The sequence below is a fragment of the Bombus huntii genome, chromosome 11, assembly GCF_024542735.1.
Source record: "Bombus huntii isolate Logan2020A chromosome 11, iyBomHunt1.1, whole genome shotgun sequence".
In the NCBI taxonomy this organism is placed as follows: Eukaryota; Metazoa; Arthropoda; class Insecta; order Hymenoptera; family Apidae; genus Bombus; species Bombus huntii.
In genome coordinates, this window is record NC_066248.1 from 4,679,361 (window position 1) to 4,697,255 (window position 17,895).

General features: G+C 27.7%; 3 protein-coding genes and 1 long non-coding RNA gene across 9 annotated transcripts; 2 read left to right on the top strand and 2 right to left on the bottom strand.

The window, feature by feature from the left end:
• Positions 1 to 144: 144 nt before the first annotated feature.
• On the bottom strand, positions 145 to 8,549 carry LOC126871423 (serine/threonine-protein kinase SIK3-like). Of its 3 annotated transcripts, none has more exons than XM_050630219.1 (13): positions 8,341 to 8,549; positions 7,297 to 7,593; positions 7,008 to 7,178; positions 6,807 to 6,930; positions 6,595 to 6,715; positions 6,278 to 6,515; positions 5,877 to 6,201; positions 5,672 to 5,805; positions 5,426 to 5,585; positions 4,771 to 4,902; positions 4,372 to 4,590; positions 4,087 to 4,283; positions 145 to 3,824 (listed from the first exon to the last, which is right to left on the bottom strand). In XM_050630219.1, the coding sequence occupies exons 1-13, from the start codon at positions 8,491 to 8,493 to the stop codon at positions 3,321 to 3,323; spliced, it is 2,775 nt and encodes a 924-aa protein (XP_050486176.1). In that variant the 5' UTR covers positions 8,494 to 8,549; the 3' UTR covers positions 145 to 3,320. The 3 variants fall into 3 exon arrangements, with proteins under 3 accessions (XP_050486176.1, XP_050486175.1, XP_050486177.1); XM_050630218.1 differs by having other exon boundaries at positions 4,372 to 4,593; XM_050630220.1 differs by lacking the exon at positions 4,771 to 4,902.
• Positions 8,550 to 8,959: 410 nt separating this feature from the next.
• Positions 8,960 to 10,838, top strand: LOC126871461 (zinc transporter ZIP9). 3 transcript variants are annotated; one of them, XM_050630338.1, is made up of 6 exons: positions 8,960 to 9,276; positions 9,373 to 9,471; positions 9,618 to 9,744; positions 9,996 to 10,222; positions 10,322 to 10,456; positions 10,550 to 10,838. In XM_050630338.1, the coding sequence occupies exons 2-6, from the start codon at positions 9,376 to 9,378 to the stop codon at positions 10,799 to 10,801; spliced, it is 837 nt and encodes a 278-aa protein (XP_050486295.1). In that variant the 5' UTR covers positions 8,960 to 9,276; positions 9,373 to 9,375; the 3' UTR covers positions 10,802 to 10,838. The 3 variants fall into 3 exon arrangements, with proteins under 3 accessions (XP_050486295.1, XP_050486293.1, XP_050486296.1); XM_050630336.1 differs by having other exon boundaries at positions 8,962 to 9,471; XM_050630339.1 differs by having other exon boundaries at positions 8,967 to 9,471; positions 9,565 to 9,744.
• Positions 10,839 to 11,503: 665 nt separating this feature from the next.
• On the bottom strand, positions 11,504 to 12,140 carry LOC126871474 (uncharacterized). Its single transcript, XR_007691658.1, has 2 exons — positions 12,014 to 12,140; positions 11,504 to 11,948 (listed from the first exon to the last, which is right to left on the bottom strand). It is a non-coding gene; the product is annotated as an uncharacterized LOC126871474 (long non-coding RNA).
• Positions 12,141 to 12,317: 177 nt separating this feature from the next.
• LOC126871447 (serine/threonine-protein kinase STK11-like) lies at positions 12,318 to 16,364 on the top strand. Of its 2 annotated transcripts, none has more exons than XM_050630293.1 (6): positions 12,318 to 12,806; positions 13,370 to 13,490; positions 13,943 to 14,128; positions 14,273 to 14,409; positions 14,554 to 14,897; positions 15,919 to 16,364. In XM_050630293.1, the coding sequence occupies exons 1-6, from the start codon at positions 12,463 to 12,465 to the stop codon at positions 16,077 to 16,079; spliced, it is 1,293 nt and encodes a 430-aa protein (XP_050486250.1). In that variant the 5' UTR covers positions 12,318 to 12,462; the 3' UTR covers positions 16,080 to 16,364. The 2 variants fall into 2 exon arrangements, with proteins under 2 accessions (XP_050486250.1, XP_050486251.1); XM_050630294.1 differs by lacking the exon at positions 15,919 to 16,364 and adding an exon at positions 15,471 to 15,596.
• Positions 16,365 to 17,895: the final 1,531 nt, after the last annotated feature.

A 17,895-nucleotide genomic window follows, 5' to 3' on the forward strand; every position in this document is an offset into this window, starting at 1 on the left:
CATAATATATAATTTTTAAGCATTTGGGTATAATCAAAAGAGTGATTTATATATTAGTCAATCGAGATCTAGATACTAAATAACGCAATTAACAAATACGTTTATTGTTGTACAAAATGAATAGAAACATTAAAAATGCACATGTCTTGAATATCTCTTTTATTTTTATTTTATCATATTTAATCAATATGTATTGTATCTACCTAGCCATTAGTATATTTAAAAATCACAGTCTTAGTTGAAGAATTGACAGCAGAAAATACTATCTGTATCCTATCCATATAGCAAATGTTTACAATGTACATAGTTTGCTTCTGCATACATACACGTAGTATGTATCCTAAATGAATAATTATGTATATGTGTTATGTACAGTAAATTGGATTATGTTGATCTACACTTTCACTGTTGTGCGTAATTGTAATATTTTTGCCCATTTTCCATCAATATAGAATTTGTTTGTGCACAATTGCATTTTCAATCATGATATTTAAAAATTCAGCTAAAATAAAAAATATTTAGTTATTAAATTTTTTGGTATTTTTTTAACGTTCTCGTAACAATTATGTACATTTTAACTGATAGCAGAAAATGTCTAAAATAATATAATTTATATAGTTTTCAATTATTAGATTTTGGTATTCCGGATTTCAAAATTTACAAAATATACACAACACATCATAATGTACAAGGATAAAAACATGCATTCCAATATTATCATAAGAAAATCAAAATTTGTAAGGAAGACCCAAATAATATTACTGCCCTATATAAAATATAGAAAAAAAATTGAAACATTTGGTAAAAAACATTTTTGTACAAATGAATCACTGCTTTAAGATATCTTTGCAAATAGATGCTAAGAGTGTAATCTCGCTTATCTCATGTACTAGCAATATACTTAATTTATATAGTGTAGTAGATATTTTTAGATATCTAATACTTAATATATTAAGAATTATTCAGAAGATTTATTCGGAAATGATTTATAATGAAATATACCATCTATATTACTAAAAAATTGCAACTTGAATAATCTTCAAAGAATTATCAAGTTATATCATAACATTTAATGATATATATTCATTATAAATCTAATTCTAATATAAGTGCAAATGTACAAGATTCCCACTTTGATTTGAATATCTAGAAACAAAACTTAAAAATGGTAAAACTTAATAAACTACTAATTATTCGATGGAAATTGGGCATTACATAATATTGGTAGGCTATTCTGATTTGACTAACTCTAATGAAATAATTTATTCATATAATTTGAATATATGTAAACTCCTTTACAATTTGATTTAATCTAATATGAAAATGATTCCACGATTATTCTTTCAACATAATATTAATTGAATCTAAAATTAATATATACATTTTTACAAGAGATTTTATAATAAAATATACTGCAAGAATAATTATACATTAACAAATATTTCAATGCATTAAAATATTAAAAACAGTTATCTCAAATAGAATAGCCTACATAATGTATACTTTAGAGATCTCTAAATAGTATATATCATATATTTACATCAAATTTCATTATTTACAGAAACATAAAAGCATTATTACTTTTAATAAACATAAATTGATTTATAATTTAAAGTGGAATTTTCAAATAAAAGATGTACTAGTACGGGAAATACAACGTTTTGCAATTTCACTTACAGAATACAACTTGTATATAGTATATAAATTATTCGTCGAATTACATGTGTTGTATTTATTACAAAGTAATCGTAATGAATTTAAAACATTCTAGAGTTAAACATTATCATTGAACCTAATAAATAAATTTAAAAAATAAATACATTAAGTCGAAGTATTTTTGTCAGAAAGAGAATAAACACACATCTAATAATATAATGAAAAAAATTAAGCATGTACAAGTTGTATCCTATAAAAAACATTGTACTTAGTTCTATACACAGAAAACATTTCTCTGCGCATTATCTTTTGTTTAGTTCACGAATAAGTAAATTTAGAAAAATATTTTGTTTATGTTAAATGAATTAAATTTTCTACTTCTCTTATATGACACTAATATAATGTCTTTTATCTACTCATTGCAACATAATGATAAAAAAAGGGCTAGCCTAGTTACAACTTCATTTAATATTACCTAGAAGTTATTATAGTTCATATTTCCCTTTTGTTTTTAAAATGTGGGTAAAAGATGTACCTTCAATATTTGATACTATAAAAGCAACTCAACTCTTTGGTTACACAAGGAGAGCTAGGTTGCATACTTTTCTTTTTAAATGGCAATAATTAAATGCTCCATAAGTGCAACCACTGGAAAGTATTCTATTCTGATATTTCATTGTTTTTCAAAAATTTATAATCTGTGATTATATCATTAAAAATTGCAACAAATGTTAATATCCGATTTAAAAAAAAAAAGATATACAATCGTAACTCAGTCTGTGTAGTTTTTGAACTACAAACCACAATAGTGTATTTGCACTATACAAAAGATTATGTATATGTCTCTAGCTATTAAAATTAAATTATCCAACGGAGTAATATTTGTACCAGAAAAAAGAAGGCAATTCTTCTAGTTTCAATAACATAAAAGAAAAAGATTGCAGTATTTGTAAAACGAATATTTACAAACATGGAATATAGATTATGAAATTAAAATTGTCTGCAATGGCAATCGATTAAGTATAGTAAATTCCATATAAAACATCTCTATCATATTAGAAAGACATATATACCATGAAAATGCTTATATTTTGCCATCTAATTCGGTACAAAAGACGCTTTTCTTTTTACCTAAGCTAAAAAGGGCACCTGATGATGATTTGAACAGTAAAATATGAATTTACTAGCTATAAACTTCTAACATGAAGACAAATATTCTACAAAAAGGAATGATGTGTGATGTACATTAACGATTAAAGTTTATGAGAAACGTCCAGGTTGTTAATACTTAGGTTGTTTAGAAGTAGCAAAACATCGTCTTGCTTGCGTAAAAGCATATATGTTTGTATATCTTTTAAAGTCTTAATAATAAGACTTTCAAAAATTATTGTAATGTTTTTGTTCTGACTTCATATTATGCACAAGTTAAAAAAATTTCCTCTTTTCCAGATTTATAAATCAAAACAAAAAAGGAGAAAGAATCTTGAAAAACGAAGCACACTGAATGTTACATATATGAATGTATCGATATAAAGAATGGTATGCTTAAAGTACCGCTCGTACGTATGCAGCATGCATGTGCAATACTGTAATGAGTGGTGTGTGTGGCACCAGGAATGTAACGTAATATATAAGAAAAACATTATATTATAAGCTGGCTGTCGTCAAACAGTAATACACGAGATCAGCTGCTGACAAAGTTGACTGTACTGTAATTGGTCCCCACTAATTCTTCGCATCTTAATGCCTTTTACTTCCTTCTCTTCTGATTCACATACTCTAAGTTCAATTTGAACACCACCTGGGTATTCTAAACTAAGCCCGCCACCTTTCACTTCTTCTCTAGAGAAGACAAATCCTTTTGGAGGGGCTCTTGCATCTATAATTTGTTTTACACGACCTAATATAGCTTCTGAATTCAACCTACTCGATTCATCAGATAATGTAACTTCAACTTCTGTAGGTATTGACGTATTTAGTGGCCTACCGATACCGCGTGTAATACTAGGTCTCAATGGGTCACATGGTTCAGAGATGATGAAGCTGGGAAGAGGACTGTAATGAGGTAACGTATCTTCGAGCGAATCAGGCGATGGAGATGGTGAAGGTGAACAACTAATTAGTGTTACTTGTCCCCCAAGATCTGTTACAGATATTTGAGGTGGTACCTAGAACAAATAATTACAATATGATAGTTATTTTAATAGAATATTATATAACATATATTATATATATATATATATTATAAATATATATATTGAAATATATATATATATATATATATATATATATATATATATATATATATATATATATATATATATATATATATATATATATATATATATATATATATATTTCAATATAGAAAATTATAATTCAGCAACAATTTGTTAAATAAGTTTAACAATAAGAAAGTTATTTATTTACCCTTGGTATTTCTACAGGGTGTTCTTCTTGAATCATATCCAAAGCTGGACTGTTACTAGGCGAATAACTAACTGGTGTGGTAGCTGGTGATCTATGGTGTCTTAATGGACTCAAATCTAATGGTGTTGCAGGTGGTTGCGTTGGAGTACCATGAACTATGCTGCCCTGTACTGCTGCTGTAGTTAATCCACTTAAACCTAACAATAAAATGAATTATATTATAGTTTTAAAAATTTTCTATTTAGACTTTATATATCATACAACAAACAACAAGATTAAAAATACCTTGTGTGATTGCTGCTACCCCTCTTTCATGTACAGGAGATCCAGGAATACTTGCAGGACTATGTGATGGTGACGCTAACCTTTGCAACTGTTGATATTCTTGCTGAAGTGCTTGAATCCCAGGTCCAGGGGGACCAGAACCTTCGGATGCTCTTCGAACAGGAGAATATCTTTCTGTAGAAACATGAGTACTTGGTTCCTTATATGAATCTCTGTTGCCTACTAAAAACAGCAAAACAAAATAATGTATTATTTAATTATTATAATTATACAAATCACACACTTGTATATATGATACAATATAAATAAGCATGTAAATGTGTTAACAGTGAATATACAATACTTATGGTAATTCGTTTTTCTATTTATACAAAACGCAAAAAACCACACAAAAATTACCAGTGCTAGTATGATACAATGGATTCTTCTTAGGATGTGTAGATCCTCTAAGATGTGTTGGTAACAGCCGTGATGGGAGGTAAGCTCTATTCATCCTAGCTTCCACCTCCATTACCATTTCCGGATTTATAACTACATGCATATTACCAACCAACGAGGCATGGTAGTGCAGTAGACACAAAAAACCATGCAAAATCAAAAATAAAATCAAATATAATGAAGTACATGGCAGATAAAGTGCACATGTATATTATTTAAATAAAATTATATACGAATTTAAAATAAAATTATTATTCAAATATATTTACATATAGTATGTAACATTATACTAGTAGTGATAAATAATACACAATGATTATAATATTTATAGTAACAATATAAGATTTTGTCACATAAGGACATTTATCATGCAATATACTATTGTCAAAATAAAGAAACAAAAATACATACCAATATGCAAATATTGCAAAAGCAAAGATATAAACAAGGCATGATAATACTTACAACTTAGAAATGAAGAAATATAGCAAGCTTTTAAACTAATTGATACAGCAAATCATAATAATCAACTTTCGTCGAAGTGATATAAAACATGTTGTAATAAAGTGCATTGATAATGTGCACACAAATACCTGAAAAGGATAATCCACAGTACCTGGTCTTTGCATAACGGCAGTAACACCACTTCGTCTTCTTCTATCGCTACCGCCACTTCCACTTCCACTATTATTACCATTTGCATCACCATTTCCACTATTAACTCCAACATTTAATGACTGAGCACATGGTACCAAAGTTGGACTTCCACTTTGTATCTATATACAACATGAACAAATTAGTCGTGCTGCAAACTAATGTTTTAATAAATATTTCATAGCGTCATAGTATTTATTTTTCTTACAGGTTGTAAGTGTTCTCTACTACCAGGTTGACTCCATCCTCCATCTTCAGTACCACCAGAATTGCTGCCATGTTGTTGATAGAAGACATGAAGATTAGCTCCACCATCCGAAGCTCTTCTTCCAAAACTCCCCGCTATAATTAATAAAATGTTTATTAAAAAGTGAAATGATTTATTAAAATAAATTGTAGTATATATTACTTACTTGCTCCCATCACAGGAGGAGGCTTTAATAAATGTTGATCTTTGATTTGGAAGTTTTGAGGAGGTTGATGTTGTACTAAAGGAAGGTTTAAGGGTAGATTTGTATGAGGTAACACTTGAGGATCAGTATTATTATACTGTAATATAGGAAGGAGTCGTAATGCAGGATCGCCTGTAGTATGGTTATAGTTATAAGGATATGATGTTGGTGGCTGATGAGCTGTATCACCAGGTCCAACTGTGTGTCTTCTTGTTGTGTGATAAGGTGTGCCAGGTGTAAGTTGCAATCCACTTCTTTCTTCTGTTTCTGCTTCTGTATCACCAAACTTTTGAACAGCAAAGAAGAAGAATATGATTTTGAAATACATGCTGCTAGATAACAGGATAAAATGCAATATTTACCTTTTCTAACTGATGTGCTCCATCAGGAGCATAATCTCCTGGTATACTTTGAATACTAGGTAAACTAGGCATTGTTGGTTCTAATCGGTCAACAAGAAGATTATATATTGCTGACACATGGTCAAAAGCATTTCCTTGAACTGCTTTTAACAATGTTTCTGGACTAAGCCCTGGTAATCTTAACATATTTTCTATCACTACCTGATTTAATTGTGGTGGCACATTTTCAGGATTACACCTGAGAACATATATTAAAATAAATAAAATACCTTTTTCATATATTTATTGTACGTATTTTATTAATATTTATATATTACCCTCCTGGTTCAGGTTCTGTTGTACCATCTCCACCCATCCAAGAGTGTGCTAAAATTTGTGAAATACTTAAACGTCGTTCTGGTTCTACTACCAACATATGTCTAATCAGTTTCTCACATTCTACAAAAAATTGATATATTAGTCAAATGTATATATTTAAAACACATAATGGAGTACAATATGTTAAAATTATATAAATTTGTACATTTACCTGCAGACATAAAAAATGGTATTCTGAATTTCCCTGAGATTACTACAGAACGTAGTAGTTGCATTGTGGGTCCATCAAATGGTAATGCACCACAAACCAACACATACAAAACAACACCTAGGCTCTATAATTACAGATGAAATATTTAAATTATAAGAATTTTTTGTTATTTTAATACATTGTAATAATAATATGACATACCCATACATCAGCCCTTGGACCATCATAGTGCTTTCCTTCAAAAATTTCTGGAGCAGCATATGGTGGGGACCCACACCAGGTGCTAAGTGGAACACCTGGAGTATATTCGTTACTAAATCCAAAGTCTGCAAGTTTTATATTATTGTCTGCATCAAGTAGTAAATTCTCAGCCTAAAATAATAATATATACATAGTCATTTTATATACAAATACCAACAATTTTTTCATTTTTTTGAATTTTTCATAAATTTTTGAAATATTTTAAAAATACATTTTTTTGCATTTAAACCTTAAGATCTCGATGAACAACTCTCTGTTGATGAAGGTAACGAACAGCAAGAACAATTTGACGAAAAATTCTTCTTGCTTCTGGTTCTGGCATTCTTCCATTCCGTACAAGGTGATCAAATATTTCTCCTCCTGGAGCATATTCAGTAACTAAATATATCATTTTCTCTGTTTCCATTACTTGGTACAATCTTATAATATGTGGATGCCTTAATCGTTTCATTATATGTACTTCACGAAAAATTTTTGCTAGATTTTCTTCATTTAATTTTGTTTTATCTATTATTTTGATAGCAACCTATAACAGAAATATACATATTACGAATTTATGACTGTTAAGAAATATCACAAACAAGTAACGTCTAATGTGTTCAGTTTAATTTGATATTTTGTTATTTTAAAAAACTTAAAACACAACATGATCATTAGTAATATATATCATCTATTAACACAAAATGTTTACAAATTTTTCAAAGCACATAAAAGATCATTAAAAAAGAGATGTATTTTTTATATAATTCGTATTTAATTATAAAAATTAATTGCATTGCAGTACCAGAAAATTAATATATAAAATTGTAGTAATGTAATATATTTGATTTAATTACTACATGAAAACAGGAAAACATACAAAGAGGAAAAACAAGACAAATGAATGCAAATTAAAAAAAAATACTACATGCATAGGATCATATAGAATCAATACATATCGAATCAATAAATTTCTATATGAACATTAATTGACGGTATTTTTATTTTTACTTTTCAATGATATCCAATCTATTATCATTAATAATGATTTGAAAAAACATCCAACGAACATATTTCAATCGATGTAATAGTATCTGTTGGTAACATAGGTTCGCGAAACATTCTTTCAAGTTATTAGCTCTCTTCGTGTTTTGAAACATTGTTATTACATAGAAAGCTTTTATGATGCGTAAAATGTGATATAATTTATATGTCCATGCCGTTATCCAAAGATATAACGACAAAATGACGGGTGTTCGTGTTTGTGAGAAAAATGCGTTAACAATGGACTTACCTTCGATTTAGTCACAACGTGGGTGGCCATTTTAACAACGGCAAAATTTCCCTTGCCAATAGTCTTTTCCAATTCGTAATAACCGACACGAATAAGTTTGTTGACAGAAAATTCTTGCGAAACTTCATTGTGCGACGTCGTCGCGGATGCCATTTTTTAATCACTTGTCTCGCTCAACTCGTTACCAATCATTTACTGTTTAGTACATTAATATTTCCGCTAGGGGTGCTACGGCTAATCGACACTTCTGCCATCTAGTAAAATAATTCAAATTAAAAAATCAAAAGAAATCAAGTATTATTATCAATTGCGAAAAAAAAATCCTAAAACGATGTTTCGTATAAAAATGATTTATAGGATAGAATAAATGAAATCTGTAAGAAGGGTTCATGAATTATCTATAGTTATTGATTATATGCATTGTTTGTTTACTTTTTTTACGTAGTTATGAGATAAATCCTTATACGCCATCTATGCAAGTAAATATTATTCATGAAAATTAATAAATAGAAATATATAGATTTGAGTTCGTTGATCCTTTTTTTTTTTTAAGTTCATAGAGCATTGAATGTATCATCCTTAGTTTGTATACATATATGTAAAACATCTTTACATATATGAAACATAAAAAACTGTCGCTTGTTTCTTAAATAAACTAATAGATTTTTCATTAAGCATTCATTTTACTTTTAAGTAGTTTCTCAAATATGACAGAAATATATTAAATATTAATATTTTCAGCGAAATGAATCTTCGATGAAAACTTTTCATTATGACATATTCTATTTTCATCTAACTTCTCCACTTCTATGTCGTTGCTATAATCACAGTATTCACCGCGAAACTGCTACGTAGACGAAAACAGATTGTTAAACGCTGTCAGAAATGGTATTTTAGTTAGAATGTTATAGAAAAAAAATTGAATTGTTTTAGCAGGTACAATAGAACTGATAACTTAATATTAAATGGCAATGGGAAAGTATTAATTCGATGAAGTAAATATCTTTCATTTATTCAAAAAATACATCTTAGAAAATGGAAGAAAGTACAATACTATGGATGCTTTCACTGGTAATGTTAGTCGGTTCCTGTATAGCTGGATCCTTGCCATTAGTCATGAATTTATCTGAGGTAATGTCCTTTTCATTTGACGATAGATGAAAAGAACAATTTTTTTATCTATCATTTTCTGTGATTGTCATATACTTAAACTACTGATTACAGATTCTACAAAGAACCCCATGATCATGAACATCATGAACCTTTAATCTTTCTAGGATAAATTACAACTGGTTTCGATACTTGGTGCTGGACTTCTTGTAGGCACTGCGCTAGCTGTGATTATACCTGAAGGTATAAGAGCATTGTTTACTGATGGAAGCAATAGTGATCAAGGAGTTCACAGTTAGTATTTCACTATAATATTTATAATGAAATAGTTTTTTATATATGATAAACATACATATTTTGTATCTTTTTTATAATATAAGATATTAATATTTATATTTGTAATGAACAGAAATATTTTTCATATTTTGTATTTTAGTTTTATATAAAAAACTATATATATAGCCAATTAAAATACTTGAAATCCCTTTAGATGTAATTTGATATTATTTCAGTAAAACTTAATATTTTTGACCTCCACTTTTTAGGTGATCCTCACTCCTTAATAGGTATTAGTTTAATACTTGGTTTTGTATTTATGCTACTGATTGATCAATGTTCAGCTAGAAGAAGTGGAGTAAGAGAAAGGAGTGTCACTGCCACCTTAGGTCTCGTAGTTCATGCAGCAGCTGATGGAGTAGCATTAGGAGCTGCTGCAACTACATCACAGGCTGATGTAGAATTAATTGTTTTTTTAGCAATAATGTTACATAAGGTAAACAAAATAAATTAAGTAGTTTTCCGTATCTAAGAAGAAAAATGTTAAAAATATATGTAGTAAGTGTTAAATAAATAACTCGGGTATTTTTTACAGGCACCTGCTGCATTTGGTCTGGTATCATTTTTACTACATGAGGGAGTAGATAGAAAAAAAATTGGTAGACATCTTTTAGTATTTTCTTTAGCTGCACCTTGTCTTGCTCTTGTAACATATTTTGGTATTGGGAAGGTAAATTGTTTTAAGATTAAATAATGAAATGAATCCTTAATATATATTCTCGGAACATTAATGTAAAATTGATATACTTATATATATTTTTAGGAAGGGAAAGAAACACTTAGTAATGTTAATGCAACTGGAGTAGCAATGTTATTTAGTGCAGGTACATTCCTATATGTTGCAACAGTACATGTTTTACCAGAACTAATGACAAGAAATAGTGGCAACTATACACATCTACCAACTGCCGAAAATGTTGCAGTGTCTTCTTCTGGACTAAAAGTTAAAGAAATATTAGTTTTAGTATTGGGCTCCCTTTTACCTGCATTAATTACGACTGGTCATCATCATTGACAAAATATCATACAAAAAATACATCTTTTTTTCACTATGTGTAATATAAAATGTCCCTCTCATTAAAAGGTATAATATTTTAATATATTCCATGATTTTTATATAAAATCATGAAGTGACAACTGGAAAGTTCGTCAATTCAGACACCTGTTTCAATAATAATCAAGAGATATACTTTTATGTACTGTACATAATTGTAGAAAGGGCATATCATATTATTATATATTTGTATAAATTTAAAGATAAAAGAGTAAGACACAGAGTTATATAAAATAACGCAAGAAACATTTCTATCAAGTTTTCATTTTCCAATGAAACTTCATAAATGTTATTTATTAGTAAATGGAACTTTGAATATAAAAAATAAATTAAAGGACTTTTTTATTGCTCCATATTGATTATACTATAAAACTTTTTTGTATTATACTTTTAAAGTTTTATTCTATTGTTTATACTATAAAAGATATGTTTTAAGAAATATATTTCATATTGTAACATAGCAGTACCTGATTAATAATATAACATACTACAATTAATTTATTTCATCTATTAAAATCTATATTTTTAATTTTTATATAAAATATTTTAAGAAATCATAGTAGGAAGTTCTTTATACTCATGAGATTTTGGGACCGTAAATTATCTGATTCTTATCAAAATATACGTTATTTTATAAGGATAGATTGAAATAATTTTAAAAAATTGTTGTTATATCAATCCATTTATTTATAAGAATACTACAAGAATATTTAAATAAATATAACATCTGACATACAAATATATATATCTTTATGCAATACATTTCTTTTTACTAGTCTAAGTTGCTAACATTAAATTAAAATTTTTTTGTATCTTTCAGTACTTTTGCTTTGATCCGTTGACAACTATAATGTGTCATCAATAACTCACATTGCTCAATTTTTTGGTATAATTAAAGTAAGATAAATTTCATGGATTAAGAAATATTTAACAATATGAATGACTTAGATGTCAGACAAAAGTGCGTAGATATACTAAAAATATTTTGCAAAAATTATATATATAAAATTAAATACATATGTATTTAAATCTATTACGGCTCCCAAGACAAAATATGCATATAAAATTCATATGGTAGTCAATATGTTAAAGTGAAAGAATAGAATACCTGTATAAACAAGCAAAAAGAAAATTTGTATAAACACAAAATATAATACAATTCAATATACATACTTGTACAGAGGTTACAAAAAGTATTGATATACCCCAGTATTTAGTACCTGATTATAGTACCTACACACTAATTAATCTAATCCAAGTATATAAAATTTCGTACCATTTAATAGTACATATTTTCATATGGTTACAAAAATTTAATACTATGAAAACAAAATGTAGAACTCGATTAAAAAACGCTTCATTGGAAAATAAGAACATGTGTTAATATTTCTTGTAGCCACTGTATATTTTCAGGTGCGAAAGTAATATTTCGAATTTAAGCGCTAGTATAGTTAGTATGTAAGTACATGCTGTTCCGAAACTGGGATGACGATCGTGTCCTTTATTATCACAAGCCGTGGTGGAACACACAGCTGTAATTCACAACAATGGTGGTGCCGGTCGTGTTTTAGGTTAAAGTTGCGTGGTTTTCAGTAACTTTAGTCCAATTAGCATTGTGAAAAATGGACAATAGGATCACAATATGTGACCCAGACGAAGAAGAAATTAACAATGAAATATTTCGGGATATCGAGCCAGTCACGTGGATCAATGATGATCCGAACTATGATTTGGATGAGATCAACATGTTCTTCCATAGGGTGGATTCAGATCAGATTATATACGAAGAAAAAAAGAAAAAATGTAAATTTATCGGTAAATATGTTATGGGTGATGTTCTTGGTGAAGGTAGTTACGGAAAGGTGAAAGAAGTGTTGGACTCAGAGACACTTTGTCGAAGAGCCGTGAAAATCTTGAAAAGGAAGAAACTTCGTAGAATCCCAAATGGAGAGCTTAACGTTCAACGGTACGATTAAAAAATTTTAATATTTCCTTTATATCTTATTTATTCATGAAATAAAATCGATTAAAACAATTTTTAATTGCTAATACTATGCAGTCAATCTGTTGAATTTTGTAGATATGATACCACATGATTTCTGTTATATTAAATCTTATTTTTTATTATTTGTACAAAACACAAAGAAAGAGCAATATTTACTCGTATGATATTCATATTAATCCAACAAGAATGAATGTACAAAATAGAATAATACACGTAATGTAAACATTTACATTATTAGAATCGTTAAAAGTTTAATGTAACATTACATAACATTATAAAACTTATAACAATTATTTTAGTATATACAAAAAAATTAAAATTTATGTGTGTATTATTATTCTTAATGTAGTTTATTTAAAAAACACAATGTTAGAAATCATAAATATTTGCTGACAATTTATAATTTATACAATACCTTAGAAAAGAAGGCTACGTTGATACATAAAAGTAATATATATCTTTTAAGACATATATATGATTACTTTCTAGAATTCTAAATACTATTTATTCACATTCATTAACAGGGAAATAAGACTATTAAGGATATTAAAACATAAGAATGTAATTAACCTTGTAGATGTTTTATATAATGATGAAAAGGAGAAGATGTACCTAGTTATGGAATTTTGTGTATGTGGATTACAGGTAAAGTTCAAAAGCCTTACATGGTTTATTTTAGAATGTGTTATACACATATGCCTCTATACATTGATGTTTGATTGTGTTTAAAGTTTTAGTGCAATCTGTGTGATAATTAATTCAACATTTCTATATATTTGTAGTGCTTTTATAAACATTTGAAAAATTTTTTACTATATATTATAACAATATTTAAAACTGATTTATCTTATATATTCAGTATAAGAGTAAAAGATATAGTTTTAAAATTAATTTTTTAATGTAATATGTATCAATAGACAGTATATATAACAAAATTAATATTTTAATCTAATTAATTCCATATGATATAATTTTTGTAATTTAGTACAATAGCTTTTTACACTTTAAAATCTGTTATTTTATGTAAATTTTATGTATAATAAAAACCTGCATGGAATTAACAACAATTAGATTTCTATTTATTAGATTTTTTGCAGGATATGTTGGGAAGCACACCTCTTAAGAAGCTTCCAATTTGGCAAGCACATGACTATTTCTGTCAGTTACTGGATGGTTTAGAATACCTCTACAGCAAAGGGATAGTACATAAAGATATAAAACCAGGGAATTTATTATTAGCATTAGATGGCACATTGAAGATTAGTGATTTTGGAGTTGCAGAGGTATATATTTAACTTATTTTTTTTTATTATACTAATGTAATATTTAAATTCAAGTGTTCCAAATTAATAAAGTTAAAGTTTGTGTTAATAGAATAGATCATAAACTAAAAGATTACATTGTACAATTTTTTACGTTTTTATTAGGCATTAGATATGTTTTCTGAAGATGATACATGTAAAATGGGACAAGGATCACCAGCATTTCAGCCTCCTGAAATTGCAAATGGCTGTGAAACATTTTCTGGTTTTAAAGTAGATATATGGAGCAGTGGAGTTACATTGTAAGTATACTTTTCTATAAGTTATATTTATTTACTTGTTGTGTTAAAATAAGTTATATTTACAAATCAAATTCTATTTTTCATAAAATATAATATAAGGGGATTTAGCAAACACTTTTTAATAAGATTATAAATATTTTATAGGTACAATATAACTACAGGTCAATATCCTTTTCAAGGCGATAATATTTATAAATTATATGAAAATATAGGAAAAGGTGAATATACTATACCTGAAGAAGTAGAAGAGCCACTAAAATCTCTTATACAAGGAATGCTGCAGAAAGACGCAGATAAAAGATTTACTTTGCAACAAGTTAAAAAACACCCATGGACTATATGCAGGCATCCTAAAACGCAAGAAGAAGTGCCTATACCTCCTCTTAAAGGACATAAATGGCACAGCATGACCGTACTACCGTACCTGATGGAGTATCATTACGGAGGTGACGACAATCCTACGTATTATACCGAACATCAGCTAAATGGTATGTATTTTTATTCTTTTTTCTTTTTAGTTAGATTTTTTGCATTGTGCTATGTGTTATTGTATTTATGTATTAAAGCTTAAATTTTTGTTGCGATAATATTTGATATTAATTTGTATTCTCACAACTAACAGAAAGGTAAGATAAAATCTGCATGTATAAAGACACCAATAAGAAATATACAAACTAGATGTTAGTACATTTGTGGTATAATACATTACAGTTCATAAGTAGCATTTATGCAACGATTATATTATTAAGTTAATTATATTATTTTATAATTGAACTAATAATTTTATCTAATACAAACATTCTATAACTGTATTTTAACAGAATTAGCGTAGTATTTGTACATATTTATTTATAAATTAAGATGTCTTGCATAATTTGTATAGATTATTTTAAATTGAAGACAAAGGAAATTGTTATTAAAAGTTGGTCAAAAACTTATCTATCTTTTTTATATACATTATTAGAAAACAATTATCATTAAAGAGAATATATATTTATACAAATTATAATTATAATAAAAGTACATAAACACTTGAATAAAATACAGCTTTTGCTTTTCAGATTCTAAACGGAATACTGAACAATCTTTTTCAAATCGACTACTAGTATTCTTATCAAAGACATGCACCATTCTGTAACAATGACACGCTTATATCTACCTATGATGTTGCGAGCTGACAAAAACGGGTACTCTCTATATAGTGTATACCCTGTTTTGCCCCTATGCCTTTTGTAACATCTAAAGTTATATATAAATTAATTATGGAATTAAAATCTTTAACTCAACAATGTTTTCGAATAGTTCTATGTATTAGCTTTTGCAATGTGTCATGCATATTTTAAACTGTGTGTAGTAATATTATAACTATTGCAATGATGACTTGTTTTGTATATTGCACGATTAACTATAGTTATTATATTATATACATTAAAAAAAAAAAATAAAATTAACCCTCATAATATAAATTTATAAACAACTACTAAATAAGTTTGTCTTTTTTTTGTCCAGAAGAAAAACGGCTTCAAGAAATGGACAAAATTAGTGAAGACCAAAAAACTACTTGGAATAGTCACAACAGCAAACCAAATTCACATCAAAGTAAACGGCGATGGCGCAAACCAATTTCGTGTATTAACGTTAAGAAATTTCCGTCTTGTAAGCCATCGTGATTTGACTCATTACCATGCTTATCTTTTATTATATATTTTCCTGACTATGTCAGATACAAAGTTTCTCTGCAATGGAGATGACTGAAAATTTAATAAATGCTGAACCGTGCTAGAATAACGACCCAGCTACAGCTCGAATTGAGTATGAAATTTGAACTAATTCAAAAACATTGAAAATGTAAACATTTGTGATATTAATATTAAATAGTCATAGTAGATAATTCATTATGATCTATTAATTATGAGGTTAGTGACTCGACATCCAAATAAAGTGATTTTCTTTCATGTGCCATAATGAAGTTACAATTATTAAGGATATCTGTTGTTAAACGTCTTTTTTGTACAATTTCTTTCTTTTTTTTTATTAACATAGGCGATAAAAAGATTTAAAAGGCAACACAGAGAAAATTATAAAATTATTTTTAGTATCCTTTTCACAATCATCATTTTGCTATTGTTCTATTACTCTCACATTTTATAAATTAAAAAAAGCGTGTTACTCTGAAAGGAATATGTGTGAGTTTTTTTACTAACTTTGACGTTGTAAGAGTTTGTACTCGTTTTTATCTTTTCAGTGGAAAGCAGAAACTTTTGTTTATTAAACAAGCTTATTTATATAATGCATCAACAAACTATTTGTAATATAAAAACTTTATGACCGATGTTATAATGGGGGATAAGGTTATTCGAGCATACAAAGAGAATATTTGGTGCTGACTAATATCAAACATATGTCACAAATATTGTTTTAAATCGACATTGAAACTTTCCTCCAATATATGTACATGTTAAAAATATTTTATATATAATTGTTATTTAGAAAATATGATCTGTGTTTGTAGACTGCATATATATTATAGTATTATCATCGTGAGATGACTTATGAACACTTAACGCAATTCTTGTAACATGACTTAATATAAAACATCGATTCTTCTATAATACAAGAATATTGAGGATTGTTTCACACATACTTATAATAGATATTATTAAAGCGTACTTGAGTATCATTAAGGATAAATACAACATTGTTGATTTATATGTCTACTTTTAAATTTTGTACTAAATATTCCATATTCATGCTTTAAATATTACACCAAGTATTGCCAATGGGGTGTGATAAATTTGGCGTGTATAAAATCTTTGTACAGGAACACATACATACATATATTTCAAGTACGAATTGTAAATGTAACAGTTAAAAGATATACGACCATTTCGACGTTTAGATATATTATGTATCTAATACGCTTCCACAATAGAATTATTTATTTCAAGAAAGAAATATTAACAAAAATTTTATTGCAGGAATAAGAAATATTCTTTTTAGAATAAGCGAAGATCAACGATATCGATATCGATGTTATTTTAAATATGCTTATTTCGCCTGCGCAATTTATACAAAAATAAAATCATAAATTATTCTCTTTCTCTCTTTCCTTGACGGAATTAAGGTGCCTAAATACTGCCAAGCACTGAAAGCACATGGAAAATGGTTATACTTTTTATGATTGTACATATTATAAACAATAAAGAATTATAATTATTTTTAGTTACGTAAAGAATGAACGAAATAATAATTAAGAAGTAGGAGTTCATATCAAGTTTATGTGATAATCAAATCTTGCTTTTCTGGTTAAAAACTGTTTATTGTAAAATTGTATGTGTTACTTTAAAGAATATGAGGTATTAGATAAGAAGTGTATGATAACTTTATGGGAAAATAGGGAATATTGATGACATCAAGTTTGGATACTGCTTTGTTAATTACCTTTGATTGAATATTTGTTATTTTACTTATATTTTTCAAATTTAG

Coding starts and splice junctions, on each gene's coding strand:
- LOC126871423 (XM_050630218.1), bottom strand. CDS start 8,493: ATGGCATCCGCGACGACGTCGCACAATGAAGTTTCGCAAGAATTTTCT. Junction 5,806..5,876: donor TCCTCCTGTGATGGGAGCAA/GTAAGTAATATA, acceptor TATTAATTATAG/CGGGGAGTTTTGGAAGAAGA. Junction 5,586..5,671: donor GTAGAGAACACTTACAACCT/GTAAGAAAAATA, acceptor TGTTGTATATAG/ATACAAAGTGGAAGTCCAAC.
- LOC126871447 (XM_050630293.1), top strand. CDS start 12,463: ATGGACAATAGGATCACAATATGTGACCCAGACGAAGAAGAAATTAAC. Junction 14,410..14,553: donor TGGAGCAGTGGAGTTACATT/GTAAGTATACTT, acceptor AATATTTTATAG/GTACAATATAACTACAGGTC. Junction 14,898..15,918: donor TACCGAACATCAGCTAAATG/GTATGTATTTTT, acceptor TTTTTTGTCCAG/AAGAAAAACGGCTTCAAGAA.
- LOC126871461 (XM_050630338.1), top strand. CDS start 9,376: ATGGAAGAAAGTACAATACTATGGATGCTTTCACTGGTAATGTTAGTC. Junction 9,745..9,995: donor TAGTGATCAAGGAGTTCACA/GTTAGTATTTCA, acceptor TCCACTTTTTAG/GTGATCCTCACTCCTTAATA. Junction 10,223..10,321: donor TAGCAATAATGTTACATAAG/GTAAACAAAATA, acceptor TATTTTTTACAG/GCACCTGCTGCATTTGGTCT.